Below are 21,460 nucleotides of genomic sequence, written 5' to 3' on the forward strand. Positions count from 1 at the left end.
CCAGAAGGCTTTCGTAATGGTGACCCTGAGTGGTGCACCATAATGTGAAAGACATTACTTATTTGACCTAAGGTTCTTCTTCAGGAAACGTTTATAGTTGTTAAATACCTATGCTTTTAGAAACAGGTATCTTAGCAAACAATCGCTTGTTATAGTGGATGTATGCATAGAATCAACCAAGTACAAGCTTTAATATCTTATTTTTCCAGAAACAGCATGATCTATTATTGATTTTCACAATTCATAGTAGAATTCTGATAAAATAACATGGACGGATTCACAAATCAGTGTGTTATTAGTTCACATACCCGTGAAGCTTGGCAGAGTTACCATGTGCTTCTCATTTCTGTTTCATGCTTTCCATTGTCGGGATAAGGCAGATCATAAAACTCTGCCAAATATGCCAAAGCATCAGAATTATTGTTACAGATCTTCCACAACGACGAAACCTCTCCCTTAGAAACGGTACCCCAGTGCTCACAATCATTGAGAAAGTCCAACAGTTTTGCATAAAACGAGTCGTAGTTCATTACTATGAAGGGAACTGGAAGCTCTGATCCAATCCTTTCAAGCTGAATCAATGCCAAAATCTCAAACATCTCATCAAGAGTACCAACCCCTCCGGGGAGAGCAACCACAGCTGTTTTATCAGAGTTCGAACTCCGAACTGCAGCATCAACCAACCCATGCTTTCTAGCAGAGAAAAACCTGCATTTTCATTTCAGGATCATTCAAATGCATAGTACTAGAACACTGTTGGTAAACCGTTAGAAACAGAAACATTCACCTGCATGTAAGATAAGTCTCAGAGTGCAGGTACGGATGAAAATTTGAGGACGTCCATTCTCCAGCTTCCTTACCTATCTTAAACCCACCGACCGCCTTTCCTACTTCCTGAGCACCCTTAATAGCAGCATCCATGAGGCCAGGACCAGCCCCCGTCCACGTGGTACAGTCCAAAAGGTTAGCTATCTGCTAAGCAGGAAAACGAAACACATAAAAAGGATGGAGCGAAATAAAAAAGAGAACGAACCACTAGGGAAGATTATTCCAAAGTATAGGACTTTCGCTAAAAACCTTAACCGAGATAGACAAAAGCTCTATAAATTAACTTGCCTCCCTAGAAAGCTCATGCGTTTGTGAGTAATGTGGATGGCCAGGTCCCATCCTCGACGAACCCAAGTACACAACTCCCCTCCCAAGTCTGTGTATGAGTTCATAGCATTGGTCTATCTCTTTTCTGACCTTTCAAATGAAATTTAAGTAGCAAATAAGCTTCTCATTCCACAGCAATCACACCAACAATATATCCCAGCATAGTACATATATAACCAGAAGAAGATGACATCCATTATGCTAAGTTGAAATGAAAAAAATGGGAGCAATTCAACTTTTATATCTCCAAGAAAACACTTAAGCTAAGCATGCTAAAAAATCCTAACCGTTACAAACAAAACAAAAGCCAAAAAAATATAACCAACATGTATATTTGCACAGAGATTTTGAGATTTTGCTGGAATAATATGAAATCAAGTCTAATTCTCTAAAGAAGCTATTAAAATCCAAATCTATGGCTATCCAAAAGATTACCTCATTTGGGCTTGTTCTTTCTTCAAACTCAACAAACTCACCCTTGCAAAGGGGAAGTCTTGTAACTTTATTATAAGCCCTTAAATTCTTAGTCAGGTTGAACCCAAGAAGAAACCTCTCTTTCAAAGTGAATGATTGAAACTTGGGATTCCATTGATGGGAACCTCTCACTGAAACATAAGAACCAGAGGTACCTAACAGTGCTAACCCCATCATAATACCCTCTAAATGTATCCAATGCTAGATTTTGCATACACTGATGGATTCAAGGAAGTGGGTTATGCGTTGTAACAACAAAAAAAAAGGGGGAATCAAATTGGTATTCTATAATTTGCAAGCTGTAAGGGAGTTTTGGAGATATAAAGGAATAAATTTATCCCAATTTGATTTGCTTGTTGTTACCATTGTTGAGCAAAGTGGGGAGCTTTTAGTTGTTCCCAATCTGATAAAGACAAAATGTTGCTGAAATCTTAAAGATACAACATCCAGTAATAATAGTTGGGCTCTAATGGATCAAATCATGAAATCCGAACACTTTATTGTTCTAAAAGCGTGAACTTGTTCACCCACTGCTTAGTTTACTCTAACATAAACCCAACCCAAATAGGGCATTAAAGTCATTTCGCAAAAGCTAAGGTTTTTGTGCACACCCAAAGCTCAAACTTGTTTACCCACTGCTTTATTACATAGATATAGATTTGCTTCAACACTCAGAGCCCCTGGAAAAGGCTTGAGCTTGTTAAAATGGGTATATCTCAAATTTCTCTAATATCTTTTCATCAATATATTCTAAATTATGTAATTTTCTGCATAATTTTCTTGCTTAATGAGTTTAATTCCATTTGTCTGGTAGGTATATCTCGTGATTCTATGCACAATAGGCGTGCCACTGGTGGCAAAAAGGAAGTAATGTGCAAAACTCTTCACTATTTGTTGTCCTTTGATTTCTTTTTTATCATTTTTATCTGGTTAGTTGCTTAGAAAGTTGATTCAGAATTAGTTTAAAAAAAGGGGTTATGTTCTTGTAATTTACTAGAACAAATGTTGATTTTGGAGCGATTTTATTGAGCTTAATTGGTTTTGGTACTTGATTCAAGTTGCTTATCATTTCATTACCATAAAAGATGCACTTTTCATTATTATGTGAAAGTAAAAGTTTAGCTTTTCTTGTTTGGTTAGATGCCAGAGACCTTATCCGGTTTATTTGTTACCTATTGGATTGTAGCACTTGGTTTTTCAATCTTAATTTATCCCGACTTTTTGATGGTTTATTTGAAAAGATATGAGCTTGGAAGGCAACCGGCAAACACTAAGTTGTCAAGCAACAAGACAGTCAGGAGGATTAGGGTTCGAGGTGAAAATGTGAAGTGGCGTGCTCTGAGACGACACCGGAAGCTACTCTTGGGGAAGCGAGGCCGTGACTCGTAAAACTAGAATTTTGGATGTGGTGTACAATGCTTCTAACAACGAGCTAGTTCATACTCAAACTTCGGTGAAGAGTGCTATTGCTCAAGTTGATGCAGCTCCATTCAAGCAAAGGTATCTCCAGCACTATAATATCGACATTGGTTGCAAGAAGAAAACAGCTGCAGCAGCTGGCAAGAAAGAATCAGAGGTAGGAGGAACTCTTCTTTTTCCTTTTCAACTGGGTATCATTTATTCAATAATAGATCAGTTCATACATTGGCGAGTTACTTCAGCAACTGATCGGTCTGAACTTGGTCCCTTACCGTAATTGAAATAACATGAGTATGTCAATTTGTTTCTGTACCATGTCTGTACTCGGTCCCCCACCGTAATTGAAATTACATAGCAATCTGGTTTACACCTTTGGCAAGTCTTCAAGTTAGTCATAATGATGTCTCGGGTTCTCTTAATCCTTGACGGGGGATATTTCTGTTTACGACGTTTTACATTGTCTTGCTTCGTTTCGTATGTAAGAAGGTGAAACTGCTGCTGACGAGGTGGTGAAGAAGAACCATGTCTTAAGGAAGTTGTTAAAGCGCCAGGAGAATCGCACCCATCTTGAGCCACATATTGATGAGCAATTTGGTGGTGGTCGTTTACTGGCTCGTCTCGCAACCTGGTCAGTGCGGCCGTGCTGACGGGTATGTAATTTCTCGATATTAGCTTTTAACATTCACTAATCTCTTTGGATGAAATGCAGGACCAGTAACAATAAGTTATATCCCTCAAATTCTAGTGGCAAATGGGTTTTACAGGCGTATCTTGGAAGGCAAAGAGCTGGAGTTCTACATGAAGAAGATCCAGAGAAAGAAGGGGAGGGGTGCTGCCTAAAATTTTGTCACTCAAGGTTAGGGGTGCACAAAAAATCCGAATATCCGAATATCCGAAAAAAATATCCGAAACCGGTTTTGGGAAAAACCGGTTTTTTTTTAACCGGATCGGATTTTTTTAAACCGGTTATTTTAACCGGTTTGGAGAAAAAAACCTAGACCGGTTTTTTTACCGGATAAAAAACCGGTTTGAAAAAAACCGGTTAAAAAACCGGTCTGGGTTTAAAAAACTAGCCGTTAATATAGCCGTTGGGGGGTTTTGTGACCGTTTTTGACCGTTTTTTCCTTTAAAAAATTACAATTTTACCACCCTAAACATGTATAAATAGGTTGGGGATGTATTTGGTTGATTACAAATTCCTCAAATCTTATTACACAACACTTAAACATCTCTCAAATCTTACTTTTGTAATTTTTTGTTCATCATGAGTAACACAGCTGAATCTTCCGTCGGGGGAAACCTTGAAGTCGTGAGAGTGATCGAACACACTCGAAACAAAGACATTTGGGATCACTACGATTTATGTGAGATGTCAAATGGCTCGAGGAGGGCGCGTTGTAAACTTTGTCTAAAGTTTCTTGCATCGGAAGGAAACACAACGTTGAAGAACCATTTGACAAAATCATGCAAGGCACTTCGCTCAAGATCGGATCCTAGTCAATCGAATCTTACACCGCAAGGTGGTGTTTTTGTTTACGACAACGAAAAATTACGAGAAGCGTTTACAAAGTTCGTGATTACAAAGCATTGCCGTTCGACCACTTTGATGATGAAGATTTCACGACAACAATTCAACAACTAATGCAACCACGTTATACTCAAGTAAGTCGTACTACCCTTAGAAGAGATGCTATAAAAATGTGGCGTACGGCGAGGGAAAAAATGATTTTAGGATTCCAAGAACACCGTTATGGTGTGTCGCTTACATGTGACGTTTGGAGTTCCCCTCATAATACCGGAAATTCTTTTTTAGCCGTTACGTTACATTGTTTAGATCAAGATAATTGGCAAATGATGAAAAGGACAATCGCGTTTGAATTATTCGGTGAGCCGCATACCGGTGTTAATTTATTTACACTTTTAAAAAGGGTAATTTGTCTTTATAAATTAGAAAATAAAGTTTTTTCTATATCCTTTGATAATGCATCGAATAATACAAACGCGGTTTCAAGATTGAAAATATTACTTTCACCGATTTTAGACGGTGCGTTTTTTCATACCCGTTGCGTTGCACACATAATTAATTTATCCGTGCAAGCCGGTTTGGAGGTTATTGAGCCGATTAGATTAGAATTCAAAACAATGATAAAATCGGTTCTTTGTAACAACAACAAAAGACTAAATGATTATAAACGATTTTGTAAGTCCGTTAATAAAAAAGCTTTGGGTCCTAATTTGGATTGTCCAACTCGTTGGAACTCAACTTGGATGATGATGCATACTGCCTTAAGGCAAAGGGAAACATTGCAAACATTTCACGATCGGCTTTTCGAGAGGGGTCATGTCCCAAACATTTATCCGGATTCGAGTTGGGAAACTATAGCCAAAATAACCGATTTGCTTGAGGTTTTTAAAAATGCAACAACTTTTTTATCCGGTGTTATTACCCTACTAGCCCGTTGGTTCTTAATCAAATATTTTTGTTGGCTACCCGACTAAATGACTTTGAATTTGAAACCGAAGTTTTTCAAGAAATTGGCTTTGCAATGAAGGAAAAACTTTTAAAATATTTAAGGAGATTCCCCCCATTTTTACTTGTGCCGCCGCTTTAAACCCAACGTTAAATGTTGGTGGGGTTGAAACACTAATTGAACAAATTGCGTTTGCTTTTAATCTAACCGATGATGAACCCAACTTTGTCCAAAACCAAATAAATTATTTTAACAAATGTTTTCGAGACATGTTTGCAATTTATTTAAATAAATACGGATCAAGTAGTGTAATACACGATCAAATGAGAATGAATGCGGAATCATCTAGTAGACGTCCAAGTAACATAAATTTGAATCTTTTTAACACTCTTGTAAATTCCCAATCCAAACGATCACGTACTACCACCCCAAGTAGCGAGTTGGGAAATTATATGTCATGCGCTTTTCTATCAAAAATGACATTTGAAGAGTTTGAAAGTTTGGATATTTTGGCTTGGTGGAAAGAAAAGGAAGCACAATTTCCGATTCTAGCCGCCATGGCCCGTGATTTACTAACCGTCCAAGCTTCTACGGTAGCTTCGGAATCCGCTTTTTCTGTTAGTGGCAGGGTTATATCGCAACGGAGATCAAGACTAAGTCCCGAGTTGGTGGAAGTATGCATTTGTTTAAAGGATTATTTGGATGGAGCGGCTCGTAAGCAACATATCACCACCCTAGAAGATGCAATTGATGCCGATTTGGAAGCAAACTTACACATTGAAGAAGTCGAACTTGGAATATCCCCTCCAAACGAAGAAGGCGAAGATGATGAAGAAGAGATGGCAATGTAGTTTATTTTATAACTTTATTTCAATTATCGTAAACTTTGTTTCAATTATCGAACTTGAAGTTTTTAAGTATTTGAATTTATCGAACTTGGAAGTTTTTAAGTATTTGAATTTATCAAACTTGGAAGTATTTAAGTATTTCAATTATGTTGAGTTAATTAAGTATTTCAATTAAGTATTTAAATTTATCGAACTTGAGGTTTGATGCTTTCTCTTTGATTCTCTCTTGATTCTAGTTGCTTGATGTTTCTTGTCTTTGATCAATGGCTTCTAAGCTTGCTTAAATACACTTTGAATCACTTCTGAACTTTAGTGATAATTAATGAAGATAATATAGTCGTTTAAGTGTGAAAACATTTAATAAAAATGCTTGGAGCGTGGGGGAATCGGTACCCTCATAGGGAATCGGTTCCCTAAGTGTAAAATTCAAATATTTCGACCGTTGAATAGGGGGAATCGGTACCCCCTATGGGGGAATCGGTTCCCTCCGAGCATTCTGGAAATCTCGGAGCCAAACCATTCAGTGAGGAATCGGTACCCCTTGGGGGGGAATCGGTTCCCTATGAGTAATCTGGAATATTAAAATCGGTTTTTTTATAACCGGTTTTTTAAAAAAACCGATTTTTTTAAAACCGAAACCGGTTACACCGGTTAGGATATCCGACCCTCCAAATCGGTTAAAAACCGAACCGGTTATTTTATAAACCGGTTTTTTTTCTATGAGAAAAAACCGGATCGGATAAAAACCGATCCGGATCGGTTTGAAATCCGACAAATGTTCATCTATACTCAAGGTTCCATATTTCAGATCAAATGTCCTTTTATTACATTTCTTTAACCATTTTTTTCAGAACATTTTGTTTGAATTTATTGCAATGAATTGTGCCTTATTCAACAGTGTTATATTATATACTTTCAGCAACGTGTTATTTTCATGGGAATATTGGGATAGAAAACAATAATTTGTCCATGAATTGTTTCAAACTTAAAAAAAATCGAAATCAAACATGTAAGCTTACATTTTAAAATGACTATCAGACCCAAAAGTTTTGTCTTCAAATAAATGAACAATGCTATAATATCTATAGCCAGCCAGAATGATTTCGTCGTCTCCTTTTTGTCACCCTTTCCATCCTTTTCTGCTGGCAATGAATTCGAATGAAACACCAGCAAAAGCTATAAACAATCACTTCTCTGTTTGATAAAAAATATGCTCTATACAAAAAATTTAGCACCCAAGAGTCCTCATTATCTTGTTAAGCCGACCAACGACAGCTCCGGATTGGCATATGATCTGTCTAGGTTAATGGCCTGATATTCCAATCCTTTCCATTTTGCGATCAGTTGAAAGTGAGGTCTTATAAAAAAACTGCTAATAATTTCATGAATCACGGTGTCTGGTATTGCAGAAACTGTGCTTGTTAGATTGGCACCATGTGCGCCGACGATGACCGAAGCATCCTGAATGGCTCGGACCTGTTCCTTCATGGACATGTGCAAACAACCCGTTGACAAGGTTTACTTTGCATTCCCGACGATTCGATGCCCACCTCTGTAATGCATCGAACACTTCTTGTTCATTGCTGTCTTGATTCAACTTTGCCTTGATGCCGTGGATGGGCTAAATCTTCTCGGCGAACAAAGAGAATGTTATAGTGACCTGAGACTGCCTTACCAGAATGATGTATGTTTACAGGAAATCCAAAAGCATCTCTCATCATATCTCCGAACTCAGATAACCGAGCAGTTTTTTTTTTATCATCGTGGCTTTGCCATAGTTCATGTGCAGAAGCCCCTCGACAATCTGTCTTCGCTAATTCGTACCCCAACGGTGATAAAATAGCATGGCGGAAACAGCACTAAAGTTTTTCACGTATCGAAGGCTTGAAAACAATGCTCTCCATGTTTCTTCTAATTGTGTCTGCAAATATTCAGCCAAGAAGGGAAAAAACATCAGCTATTGTAGGATAATAAGCATTTAATAGACAAACAGTTGCTCAGCACAAAAGAGACTTGTTGCAGGCATAGCGAAAACGAGTCACTGATGATACGTTGAGCAACTAAAAGGAAGATCGTTGAGAAACACTCTCACTAACCGACTTCCGATCCTATCCACAAACACTCAACTTCATTTCATTCGGACCAAAAAGGAAGACCGTCCGACATGAAAACATCGATATTTTTCTTATCAATTATTGTACATAACGAATGGATAACAAGGTGATGAAAGAAAGATGATATTCTCAAGGGAAGAAAGGTGACATTAATGGAAACTGAATATGGACTACTGAGCATGCATACCTCACAATGACCATCCACAAAGACCAAATGCGGCCGATTCGGCAAGCCGGTAGCCCTAGAAGAAACATACGCGCTGTACCAATCCGTCACAGTGTGGAAAAGGTTCGCATACTCGAATCTTGTTATCAGAAGTGTAGTCTCCTCTACCCACTGTATTCAAAGCTTCCCATATCAGAACCCAAAGCAAAAACCAGAGAAACTAAAAATCAACAAATTTGCATAAGGTTAGAAGGCACACAGTCGAAAGTAAAATGAATCAAATCGGAAGAAAAACGAACAAATCAACTACTCGGCTAATTTAAACTAGTATCTACTTACAAATTAGATCGACATTCCACATTCTAACCAACTGATTGAAAACCAATATCTGCCGGAGAACCCGTAATCTGTGATCGGCGATTCGGCATGACTTAAAACGCTGAGCAGGTGCTGCCTATCTAAAAATCCCCAGACATCAGACCAATAAAACTAACAAATCAAGGCATCAAGCTAAAACAAGCTAGTTTCTCCTGGACAAGACACAAACAGAATAGCCTAAACATGTTTTGCATACAGAAATGCATTAAATTATAACCCATATCCGCATAAGATTAATCTAGTTTCTGGACTTCCATTAACAGCCAGAAATAGCAATTTTCATCAAGCATCAAGATCGATCAACCGAAATCCAACCTTCGAAAAAGAAGAAGAAGCAAATTGATCAATCTAATCTTTATCTAACCTCTTGGCAAGTGAAATCACTTTCTTCCACAACAACACTAGACTCCACCAACTCCCTCATGGTGTGCTTCAAAACATTCCTAACAGGAAATAATTGGTCCAAAAACTCATCCCCAACAAGCTTCTTTCCCTTTAACCTCGGTCCTCCTCCTTGAACTTCAACCTGTAAAGCTCCATCTTCAAACTCAGGTAATTCTTTTTCTTCAGTTCTCCCAATAACATCCTCCAGCTTTTTACCTCCTCTCGACATCTTAATCTTCTGGCGATCGATCCTTATCTACCCACCTTCACAGACCAAACTCCTCAAGTCTCGGAGAAATCGCACCTGAACCAGCTCGACCCGGATCTCAGGGCGGCTTTCGAGGACAGAACATCGGCTACCTTTGTAAACCCATTCCCGAAATAAGCTTCGCATGACTTCGGAGCTGCGTTGGAGGTCAAAGACCAGGGAAGATACGATGGGATGATCGGCCAGGGCTTCGACAAGTGAGGTCCACGGTGTGGGATCACTCCGGGGATACCCTCGGCCGTCGTGTCGCGACGGTGGTCTTCAAGTTGCCGGTGGTTGTTGTGGTGGCTGGAGGAGAAGTAAAAGTAAAGAGAGATGGAGTTTAAAGCAAATAGAGCAAAGAGGATCTTGAGAAGAGTCCACTGTTTCCTGCTCATGACTTTTGCGTTTCTAAAATGTCTCGATGACACTGTTTTACATAAAACAGCTTCTCCGAGACAAGACAATGGGAAACGCTCGCGTTTGGCGTTATTAGTTTTGTTATTATTTTAAATAATAAAATCGATAAAAAATGAAAAAAATATTAATATTTTTATCAGTTTTAATTATTTATATAGATAAATAAGTTAGAAAAAAATCGGTTAAAAAATAATGTTTTAGATAGCGTTTTACTGAAAATATTATTTTTTGATCAGATTTTTTTTACTGCGTTTACTTATATATATAATTAAAATCAATAAAAATAATAATATTTTCAATTATTTTTTATCGATTTATTATTTAAAATAATAATAAAATCAATAATATTTTATTTTAACCGTATACTAAGCGCCGCACCACAAAACTGCTACAAGACAATAGCAGTTTGAGTTTATGTTCTGTGTTTTTTATCCGACCAACTTTTGGTAGTTTCTTCCGTTGTTTCTCAAAGTTTAAAAGTGAAATAAAAGTTGAAAAATTAGAAAGTGAGTTATTATTTTAAAATGATTCTAATTAAAATTGGTGGTTAAGAAGTAATATTTCTTTTAAGTATTGATGTCATAATTTATACATTGATTTAAGATCAAAGTAAATAAAAAATTGTTGGAGATTAAATTTAAAATTTAATGTCACTCGGAATTAATTGATGATATTATCCGCATGTATGCTTAATGATACTCTCTTGTTTAATTTCCATAATACTCTCTTGTCAAAATGAACCAACTGGTTCTTAGACAACAAGAAAACAAGAATCAGAACCCCAACGTAACACCAGATTCAGATCTCCAGTGCCTTGCTTTCTCGAATCCGTTTGTGTAATTCTTGAAATCGTCGACCGTTTGATCGATCTCTTCTTGAGTATTCATCACGAAAGGTCCGAATTGCACCGAAGGTTCACACAATGGTTCACCCCCTACTAAAATAAACCTCAGCAATTTAGATGACTTGTTCCACGCCTCCAAGCCATCCCCAGGTCCTAGGAGCAAAAGGTGGTGCGGCGATGATTTCGACCGGCCGAAGATACCCTCTCCTTCCAGCACATAAACGAAGGCATTCCACGGTCCCGGAATCGGCTGTCGAAGGTGAGCTCCCAATTCTAGAGTGAAGTCCAAGTACATCGTTGGGGTTCTGGTATAAATTGCAGACTTTGTCCCTAATGCCTCACCGGCTATCACTCTAACTTTGATCCCATCTTTCGTAGCTTCCGTGATGTCCTTATTCGATACTTCTTGATAACTCGGCTCGATCCTACGAAATGAAGAACACCAAGATTAAATGCAGCTCGAATTCGAAATAACTTCGATAAAACATCCTCATTGAAACTTACATTTTGTATTTGGAGGAGAGATTGATCCATAACTGGAGACCTTTCTGGGTTCCTTGAGCTGCAGGCATCTCGGAGTGAACAATACCCCGTCCCGCAGTCATCCATTGCAGATCACCGGGGCCAATGGTCCCTGTACGCCCTTCAAAATCTTCATGTTTAACTGCTCCCTGATAGATCAACCAATTGTATGCCTCTGAAAGTAAGTTTTTTTCATACAATTTACATAGAAAATGTTGCTTGAGTGATCAAATTCAGTACCTGTAACATGTAGGTTACAGTCTCAAATCCTGTTAACACAAAACAGATGATATATAAATATACATAAGAATCAGCATATTTTCCCAGAAACAGAGCCCACTTTCTAGAAAAAATAAAAATCAAACCTCTGTGTGGATGGTCTGGAAATCCAGCTGGTGCTGTCACTGCAATATTAAAAACCAAAACCTTAATATCAAATATATATACACACCATGAAAAAACAAAGCAAAAAACAGAGGAAACTAACCTGAAAATTCATCCAAAACGAGGAAAGGATCAAAGTATCTCAACTCAAACCTGAAAAAAAGTGAAAAACCAGAAGATACCCTTTATTCCAAACATCTGAAATTCATCAAATTTCTATTCCTTTTAGTCTTTTACCGGCCGATGCTTCTTCTCACAACTGCTCCAACTCCTTCGGGTTGAGGCCTAGCCAAAAACTTCCTCGCCACTAGCCTTGGCTCATTCAAACCAGCACATGATGAACCCTCTTTCTCAGGCATCTTCTCTCTTCTTATTGTCTGTTCGTGAAGAATTCAAATGAATATATATAAGGAGAAAGCAAGAAACAAACAAACAGTGTTGATAGTAAAATATTTTTTGGAATGCCAAATAAGTCCCACATGGGACATGGGAAGTTTCCTTGGCGTTGCCATGAAGTGGAGGTGATGCATATTTTGATCACGTCCATTGAATGATCGACACGTGTGAAATCAGGGTCCATTCGGTTGTCCCAAGTGGGCTCTCCAAAGGGGGTCCAAGCCATGAATGGAGGAATTGAAAGATTTTTAAGGCATGAATATGATTATCGGTCCACAAAAGCATATTCATATTGCATATTTGTCCTTTTTTCTAAAGTTTTTTAGGGCAGTGGCTGGTTTGTTCTTTCCCTTATTATTCCCCCGCAAAAGGGGAATAAGTTGGCCCCAATTTATCTGTCCTTGCTAACCTTTCAAGTTGCATATTCTATCTATATTTTAAGTTCTAATCTTATAGATATAATATTAAAAATATGTCCCTAAAATTTAATCAAATAGTTATTTCAACACATAACATTTTATTTTAGATCAAAAAAGCTCCTAACGTCTTACTAAATAGTTATTTTAGTTTTTAATATTTTTTAAATAATTTTGACCTTTAGCGTTTTACTTTAGGATAAAAATATTTTTATTTTAGAGCGTTGACAGTTCGTTGAAAAATGATTTCCATCCATAGAGAAATTTTCTCCCCCAAATAAAATGTTAATGGCCAAAATAATATAAATAAATATTGAAATAACTATTTAGTCAATAGAATATTAAGAGAATTCTTTTGTCATTATATCTATCAAATATCCAAAACCTTTCAAAAAAAAATAATTATATATTTTAAGTGACAACATGCAATCATAATTAACTTTTTCATTTTATTTTACGATATAAACTATAGTAATAAACATTAGCATTATGGGATCCAACATATGATGGGAGACAACATGGTTTGATTCCCACAACCACCACAAAATTAATTTTAAACCATCATCATGAACAGTATTTACAAACCCAGATTCACGAGAAAGCAAGAAATTTCGAATTTCTAATTTTAAAAAAAATTAAAAGATCGTTTGAAAATGCTTATGAAAGTGTTTTAACAACCAAATGTAAGATATATTGTATTTTTTTTTTTTTGTAAATTAACAAGAATTATAAAATATACTTTCTAGAAGAAAACTATTATTTTTTGTTTTTAGGTTGAAAATTGTCATTTTAGTTTGATGATAGAAATTAAGATTGAAAATTAAGTACGAAGATATTTTAAGGAGAGTGGAGATGGGAATGACATCATTAACGCATGAGCATGACATAATAACTGATCTTCATTTGGATAATTAGAAATTAAACTGAAAAACAAAAGCAAAGTCCAAGGCTTATTAGGAAAAAAGAAGAAGAAATTAAGTATGGTTGTAAAGTGTCTGTAAGGCAACATAGCAACGTGTTAGACTTTTTGAATCATCGACTCTCTAACGACTCCATGTGATGATTTTGTGATTACAAAATGATGATGCTCATTTTTCATTACTCTAATATTTAGGGTTTTAATGTTTGCATTTTGTAAGGATTATTATAGTTGTTCGATTTTTTTATTAATCTGAAGTAAGTATAAGACATTATCTGTTTAAAGATAACTCTTAATTATTTAACAATAAACGTTCACACTCATTGTATTTTTTGTGCTCGAGCTCGAAACCTCAAAAAAATAACAATATTCTTTTATCACTGAAGTCGCTCGATTCGTGCATAATTGTTTGATTTTAAAAGTAATGCATGTGTATTTGTATTATATTTTCGGTGTCTTATTTCTCTTATTTTCCGGTAGTGTATTATATTTAAGTGTTTGTGTACGTTGTATCATATTATATTTCAATTATTTTATGTTTTCTTTAATCTAAATTCATTATATTACAACGATTTGATTTGGTTTTAAATTTATTTTATATCTTTTTTTTCTTCATTATTGTCTCATTTTTTTCTGTATTTATTGTATCTTTAACCTAAATTGGTTGTCAATTACTAACTCTTGTTTCCCCTTTTATTCCCCCCCTTACTCTTTTCCCTTTCTCCAAAATTTGCTATTATTTTTATCATGTTTGTGTTCTTGTATAATTAATTTCTTTTCATTTCATGAAAAAAAATTAGATGATTTTTGTTTATTCTTGTAGACGCATTTTTTATATGCTCTTGTAATTAGGGGTGTTCATTCGGTTAATTCGGTGGTCGAACCGACCGAACTACCATTTTCGAATTAACCGAATTTTTTTTAACCGTTAATCGAACCAAACTTTTTTTTTTGAAAATATTAAGCGAACCGAATAAATTTCGGTTAATTCGGTTAATTTTCGAATTAACCGAAATTTTTTAGAATTTTAGAATTTAATATTTTTTAATTAAAAAAAACAATTTACAATTAATTTAAATAATATCTAATTATAAATAATATCTAATTAATTTGATTCAAACATTTTGCATTTAGTTTTGATATTATTTTAATTAATTAATATTGATTTGGGTTTTAAATGGATTTTAAATGGATTGAGCCTCTTAATATAATTATATTTATTGGTTAATTCGGTTAATTAACTGATTTCGAACCGAATTAACCGTTAACCGAATTCTAAAAAAATCTTCAACCGTTCACCGACCGAATTAACCGAACTAATTCGGTTCGGTCGGTTAATTCGGTTAAAACCGAATTTTGAACACCCCTACTTGTAACATGTTTCTCAATGTTTGATTTAACGTCATCTCTCCGATTAACATCTATTTAAGGGTAAACTATCCAAATGACCACTTAAATATAGGGTTGGAGTCGATATAATCACCATATTTCTAATTTTGACAATATAACGACATAACTATTTAACAGATTTCAATGTAGTTACTTGTCGTTAAAAATAGAAGGCATAGCTAGTGTGGTTGCCATTGAATAATGGTGAGTCAGAGGTCCACATCAATTAAACCGTCTATTTTAAACAGTAAATGGTTACATTAAAACCACTTAAATAGATATATGGTCATATTGTCAAAATTGAAAGTATGATGGTCATGTCGACACCAACCTCATAGTTAAGCGATTATTTAAGTAGTTTATCCTTTATTTAAGGCTTAATACAAAAATAAGTTGTAACACCCTCAACTCGTATACGTCTCCGTATACGAGTCAAAGATGTCACGTCAGTCGCATAAAACATTTATTGTCTGAAAAGCGATAAAATTTTGTTTTATTTAAAAACAACATTAAAATAAGTAATTGCATTTAAAATAAGTTGTAACTCTTAATTATTTGACAATAAACGTTCACACTCCTTGTATTTTTTGTGCTCGAGCTCGAAACCTCAAAAAAAATAACAATATTCTTTTATCACTGAAGTCGCTCGATTCGTGCATAATTGTTTGATTTTAAAAGTAATGCATGTGTATTTGTATTATATTTTCGGTGTCTTATTTCTCTTATGTTCCGGTAGTGTATTATATTTAAGTGTTTGTGTACGTTGTATCATATTATATTTCAATTATTTTATGTTTTCTTTAATCTAAATTCATTATATTACAACGATTTGATTTGGTTTTAAATTTATTTTATATCTTTTTTCTTCTTCATTATTGCCTCATTTTTTCTATATTTATTGTATCTTTAACCTAAATTGGTTGTCAATTACTGACTCTTGTTTCCCCTTTTCTTCCTCCCCTTACTCTTTTCTCTTTCTCCAAAATTTGCTATTATTTTTATCATGTTTGCGTTCTTGTATAATTAATTTCTTTTCATTTCATGAAAAAAAATAGATGATTTTTGTTTATTCTTGTAGACGCATTTTTTATATGCTCTTGTAATTAGGGGTGTTCATTCGGTTAATTCGGTGGCCGAACCGACCGAACTACCATTTTCGAATTAACCGAATTTTTTTTAACCGTTAATCGAACCAAACTTTTTTTTTTTGAAAATATTAAGCGAACCGAATAAATTTCGGTTAATTCGGTTAATTTTCGAATTAACCGAAATTTTTTAGAATTTTAGAATTTAATATTTTTTAATTAAAAAAAACAATTTACAATTAATTTAAATAATATCTAATTATAAATAATATCTAATTAATTTGATTCAAACATTTTGCGTTTAGTTTTGATATTATTTTAATTAATTAATATTGATTTGGGTTTTAAATGGATTTTAAATGGATTGAGCCTCTTAATATAATTATATTTATTGGTTAATTCAGTTAATTAACTGATTTCGAACCGAATTAACCGTTAACCGAATTCTAAAAAAATCTTCAACCGTTCACCGACCGAATTAATTCGGTGGCCGACCGAATTAACCGAACTAATTCAGTTCGGTCGGTTAATTCGGTTAAAACCGAATTTTGAACACCCCTACTTGTAACATGTTTCTCAATGTTTGATTTAACGTCATCTCTCCGATTAACATCTATTTAAGGGTAAACTATCCAAATGACCACTTAAATATAGGGTTGGAGTCGATATAATCACCATATTTCTAATTTTGACAATATAACGACATAACTATTTAACAGATTTCAATGTAGTTACTTGTCGTTAAAAATAGAAGGCATAGCTAGTGTGGTTGCCATTGAATAATGGTGAGTCAGAGGTCCACATCAATTAAACCTTCTATTTTAAACAGTAAATGGTTACATTGAAACCACTTAAATAGATATATGGTCATATTGTCAAAATTGAAAGTATGATGGTCATGTCGACACCAACCTCATAGTTAAGCGATTATTTAAGTAGTTTATCCTTTATTTAAGGCTTAATAAAAAAATAAGTTGTAACACCCTCAACTCGTATACGTCTCCGTATACGAGTTAAAGATGTCACGTCAGTCGCATAAAACATTTATTGTCCGAAAAGCGATAAAATTTTGTTTTATTTAAAAACAACATTAAAATAAGTAATTGCATTTAAAAATTATAATATAAATATTTAAAATACTATTCATCCATCACATGATCAAAAAGAGTTAAGACAAATTCGAATCGGAGCCCCAAAATATAAATATATACATACTAACTAAGGAATATTTAAAACATCGGAAATATGTCATATTGATTCTGGTTGTTTGAACTAGTCCTCCAAAATATATAGTATGTCCTACCTAGCTCCTCACTCGACTGACTTCTCCTTACCTACATGTGAACCAATCACACGTTAAGTTTTTCACTTACCGAGACAATATAATAACATAAATAAACTATTTTTTATATAAAGAAAACCATTTCATATATAAACATTATCTATATATATATATAGTTTATATCTAATCAAATATTCGTAATAGAAAGCTTGCCGGTCAAATAACAAGATAAGGCAATGGATTTTCAAATTAAAGATTCCATCCCGTCCAACTCTAGAAAAGATTTGAAAGGTTCAAGTGGCATCTTATTTTTTTAATAACATTGTTACGTAGTTGGTATTGATTTTTTTTTTCAGTAAAACATTATTATAAAAATTCTATAAATCATTGTACTAAGTCATTCTAGATTGATATTTTCTATTTCAGATCATATAATTACCCACTGTATTTTCATGAGAATATAGGGTAAGCGAGTCAGATAATGAGTGAGATCGCTATAAGCAGTCGAAATTACCAGAACATATTGCACCGAGTCACTCCACCTCGTGCATTAGGAAGATGCGTCGAGTCAGAACACGAGTGATCTATCTTGGTGCCATATAATACACATATAGAACCAGACATATTGCATCAGATCACTCCACCTCGTGCACCACTAGGGTACACCGAGTCAGAGTACGAGTGATCCATCTTGGTGTCAAGTCCGAAACAGATACATATTCACTCCACCTCATGGCATGCCATTGAACCACTAACCCTCATTCTCATACAATGAGCTTTATTTAAAATCAGATACTAATTTACATAAAAAATAATTCAGATAATCAAATATAAAATCATTCTCATAAAAATTAGATTTTGGGTCGTTCATACCCAAAAATATTTAAATGCTATGAAATTAAAGAATAATAAATTGTACTTATTCTAAATATAATTTAAAAATATTTTCTTTCAGATCTATCGAAGTTGACTCGTTGCAAGTCGCCCTCGTATTATTTTTGATAAAAAGTTAGTTGCACTCACCTGTAGCTTCACTAGCTTACTTGATACTATCGATTTACTCTCGAATTTTATCCTTTCTTTTTATCTCGCTTTGAACTTGTGAACGATCACGATCTACACAAATGTCAATTATCCCGATATAACAAATTTCAAACACGAATTAGTATTGCAACTAATAATAAACTCGATTTCGAATAAATTCTAAAAATTACCATCATCTCATATGCAATACTAATTTCTCTCCCTTAATTTAAATCAACTTTATTTCTTTTAATATTCCCTTCCGAGCCCTTTTTAAATTTTATTCTTTATCCAATATCCCTTTAATTCAACACTTTCCTCATTTCACCACCAGCTTCTTTCAAACTTTCAATTGAGTCCTTAAACTTATAAACTCTTCCAAATCAGTCCAATTTACTGTTTTTATACTAAATTTCAGCATAAGACCTTAACTTCTGAATGATTGCACATTAATCCTTTAAATTGTCACACTATGCGAAAAAGTCCCTTAAAGTCTAACAAAGTTCCAATTTGGTTCCAAACATCATTTCAAGCACCTAGAATCATTTCTACATTCCATCTGAATCATTACGAATTTTTTTACAAAATTTTCCCTTAATTTCTCCCTTAGGCCGAAATTTTGCAATCTTCACCCTAATGGTCTCCAATTTGATTCATTCATAATTTAGTCATCATTGCACCATTTTCAATCCATTCCAAAGAAAAATAAATCAAATTCAACAAATTCCTCACTCATCAAGCTTATGGCCGAATGCTTCACTCTTACTTTCTAATGGTTTTCAATCCAATTTCATGTTAGTATTTTATTCTACAACACTCCTAACATCCATTCCTAACTTTAATTCAATAAATTTTCATGAATCCAAGTCTCCTCTTCACCACCTAAATAACACACTTTCACCATTCAAGCATGAAACAAAGAAATAATTACACCAAATTGTAGAGAATTTAATGGGAATTATTTTCTTATTTCACACCCTAGTCCTAAATCCTAATAAATTGGATAAAAATGAATAAAAATAAAACACACTTACCTTGCTATGGAGGCTCAGAAGTAGCTGAAGAAGAGAAGAGGAGTTCACGAAAATTCTAAAAAAAATTCTCCCAATTATGAACTTTTAAAGCTAATAAAATGAAAAAATTTATTCATTTTGGGCCAAAAGACTAAATTGCCATTAATAAATCCTCATTTTTACCTCCATGCCACTCCTTCATATCTATTTTAATATTATTAAATACCATAAAAAGCTCATCTATCAATTTTTATTTTTAACCCTTCGATTTACTAAAATTTCAATTTAGTCACTAAATTGCATCATTCCACTTTATAGTGCAATTCTCACAAAATTCCACCAATCCAACTTAAATTCCACTAATTAAAATATCCATATAATTTTTCTAACCCAAAACTACTTTCCTTCAATTTTTTGTAGACTTCCGATTCGATCCAATTTTTCGAGTATTATACTGATCTTCATCCTTTAATAGGCTTTCATGCAAACTCAAGATTAAAAATCTGAAACCTACTAAAAATAATTATCTTGCACTGAACTACTTATTTACAAACCCAATATATAATTTTTAAAAATTAACATGTTTAGTCCTTAAACTTTTACAACTTCACACTTTAGTCCTAAACTTTTAAATTTTTACATTCCAATCAGTAGTCCAAAATTCATGATATTACATAAGTGCATGAACTATTTCTCGAAAATCGTTTTAATGCCCAAAGAATTTTCGCTAAAAATAGGTGCCTAACGTTTTCTCAATTTTACTTTTACGCGCCTACCATTTATTTTTTAATTGTTTAATAATAAAAATATTATTTTAATTAAAAAATAAAAAAGAGAAAATTTATTTATAAAAACCTATTTTTTACTGAAATTATAAAAAAACCTAAAAACTAAAATATCTCTTTTTAAACCACATTACCAACTGTCGTCGGCCATCTCTAGCCACCGTCGTCATCGCCAAACCTTCCCATCGCCACCCACCCATTGATTAATCATTGTCCTTACCGTCACCCAAAATCCCTAAATCCAAAACCCCAAAATCCAAATCCCTAATTCTCAATTTCAATTTCCCAACCCAAACTGTCGCCAGCCATCTTTGGTGGTGGTCGTCGAATGATTAGGTTTTGATCGGAATAACATGGTGGTTCAAATGGTGGTGGCAATGTGTCTTATGGACGTCGGAATCGGTTAAATCGATGAAGAACGATGTCAATGGCTTAAAATCCGACAAACTTTTGAACGTTTCTCTACAGAAAACGGTAGCATATTATGACGAAAGACCAATAAGAGTTTGATTGAGGGTTGACGCCGATGATGATGACGGTGGCGGTGGTAGTGGCGGTCACCACTAGCCGACCAGCGACTTTTGGAAAGGGGAAAAGAGAAGGGGAAAGGGGGAGGGGGAGCACTGGGTGGGTTTTTTTTACAAAAAAAATATTTCTATTTTTTATTTTTTTTAAAGAAATTCTCAAAATTACCAGAACGTGACACACGTCACTTATATGATATATTGAACGACAGTTAACATTCGGGCACCTAAAAATATAGCGTTGGAAACATTAGGCACCTATTTTTAGCGAAAATTCTTTAAGCACTAAAACATCTTTTGAATCATAATTCGAACACTTATTTTTGTATTAAGCCTTTATTTAATTTTCTTGTTGGTCTATTTTGTGTTTACATCCTTAGATCAAATCCTTATGATAAAGCCAATATATCAAATTATCTTGTGTGTGTGTATTGTGTTTATCTTTTACCATAGATAGTAATATTTTTTTATATCGGTCATATTTTTGAAATCATATTTATAATTTTTTTGGGTAAACTATATCATTGACCATTCAACTATTTAGCCCTTTTATTTTTACCATCAATGTTTCAATTTATCAATTAGATCACTTAACTATTTAATTGTTGCAAATCAAGCCACTTGCTGTTAATGGTTGATAGAAATGTTGATGTGACAGTTAATGAAATTGACAATTCTACAATTAGTCTTCAATATTTATACATTCTATTAATTTGATCCTACTTTTAATTTAATTTAATAAATTTAATCCTTTAATCAAATTGTGACATTTGTCACAACATGAATGGAAGATATTTTTAAA

At 34.3% G+C, this 21,460-nt stretch overlaps 2 protein-coding genes, 1 long non-coding RNA gene and 2 pseudogenes across 3 annotated transcripts; 2 read left to right on the top strand and 3 right to left on the bottom strand.

The window, feature by feature from the left end:
* Positions 1-271: 271 nt before the first annotated feature.
* LOC120126419 lies at positions 272-2,105 on the bottom strand. The gene is made up of 4 exons (XM_039144624.1): positions 1,591-2,105; positions 1,117-1,245; positions 788-972; positions 272-708 (listed from the first exon to the last, which is right to left on the bottom strand). The coding sequence occupies exons 1-4, from the start codon at positions 1,804-1,806 to the stop codon at positions 327-329; spliced, it is 912 nt and encodes a 303-aa protein (XP_039000555.1). The 5' UTR covers positions 1,807-2,105; the 3' UTR covers positions 272-326.
* A 162-nt stretch (positions 2,106-2,267) lies between these two features.
* On the top strand, positions 2,268-2,592 carry LOC120126615. Its single transcript, XR_005516471.1, has 2 exons — positions 2,268-2,338; positions 2,444-2,592. It is a non-coding gene; the product is annotated as an uncharacterized LOC120126615 (long non-coding RNA).
* Positions 2,593-2,872: 280 nt separating this feature from the next.
* On the top strand, positions 2,873-7,213 carry LOC120126499 (annotated as a pseudogene).
* A 214-nt stretch (positions 7,214-7,427) lies between these two features.
* On the bottom strand, positions 7,428-14,371 carry LOC120126611 (annotated as a pseudogene).
* Positions 10,761-12,202, bottom strand: LOC120126613 (pirin-like protein). The gene is made up of 6 exons (XM_039144765.1): positions 12,064-12,202; positions 11,930-11,979; positions 11,808-11,846; positions 11,683-11,711; positions 11,425-11,591; positions 10,761-11,345 (listed from the first exon to the last, which is right to left on the bottom strand). The coding sequence occupies exons 1-6, from the start codon at positions 12,183-12,185 to the stop codon at positions 10,850-10,852; spliced, it is 903 nt and encodes a 300-aa protein (XP_039000696.1). The 5' UTR covers positions 12,186-12,202; the 3' UTR covers positions 10,761-10,849.
* Positions 14,372-21,460: the final 7,089 nt, after the last annotated feature.

Source organism: Hibiscus syriacus, unplaced genomic scaffold (genome assembly GCF_006381635.1).
Source record: "Hibiscus syriacus cultivar Baekdansim isolate YM2019G1 unplaced genomic scaffold, ASM638163v2 tig00110458_pilon, whole genome shotgun sequence".
NCBI classification, from domain to species: Eukaryota; Viridiplantae; Streptophyta; class Magnoliopsida; order Malvales; family Malvaceae; genus Hibiscus; species Hibiscus syriacus.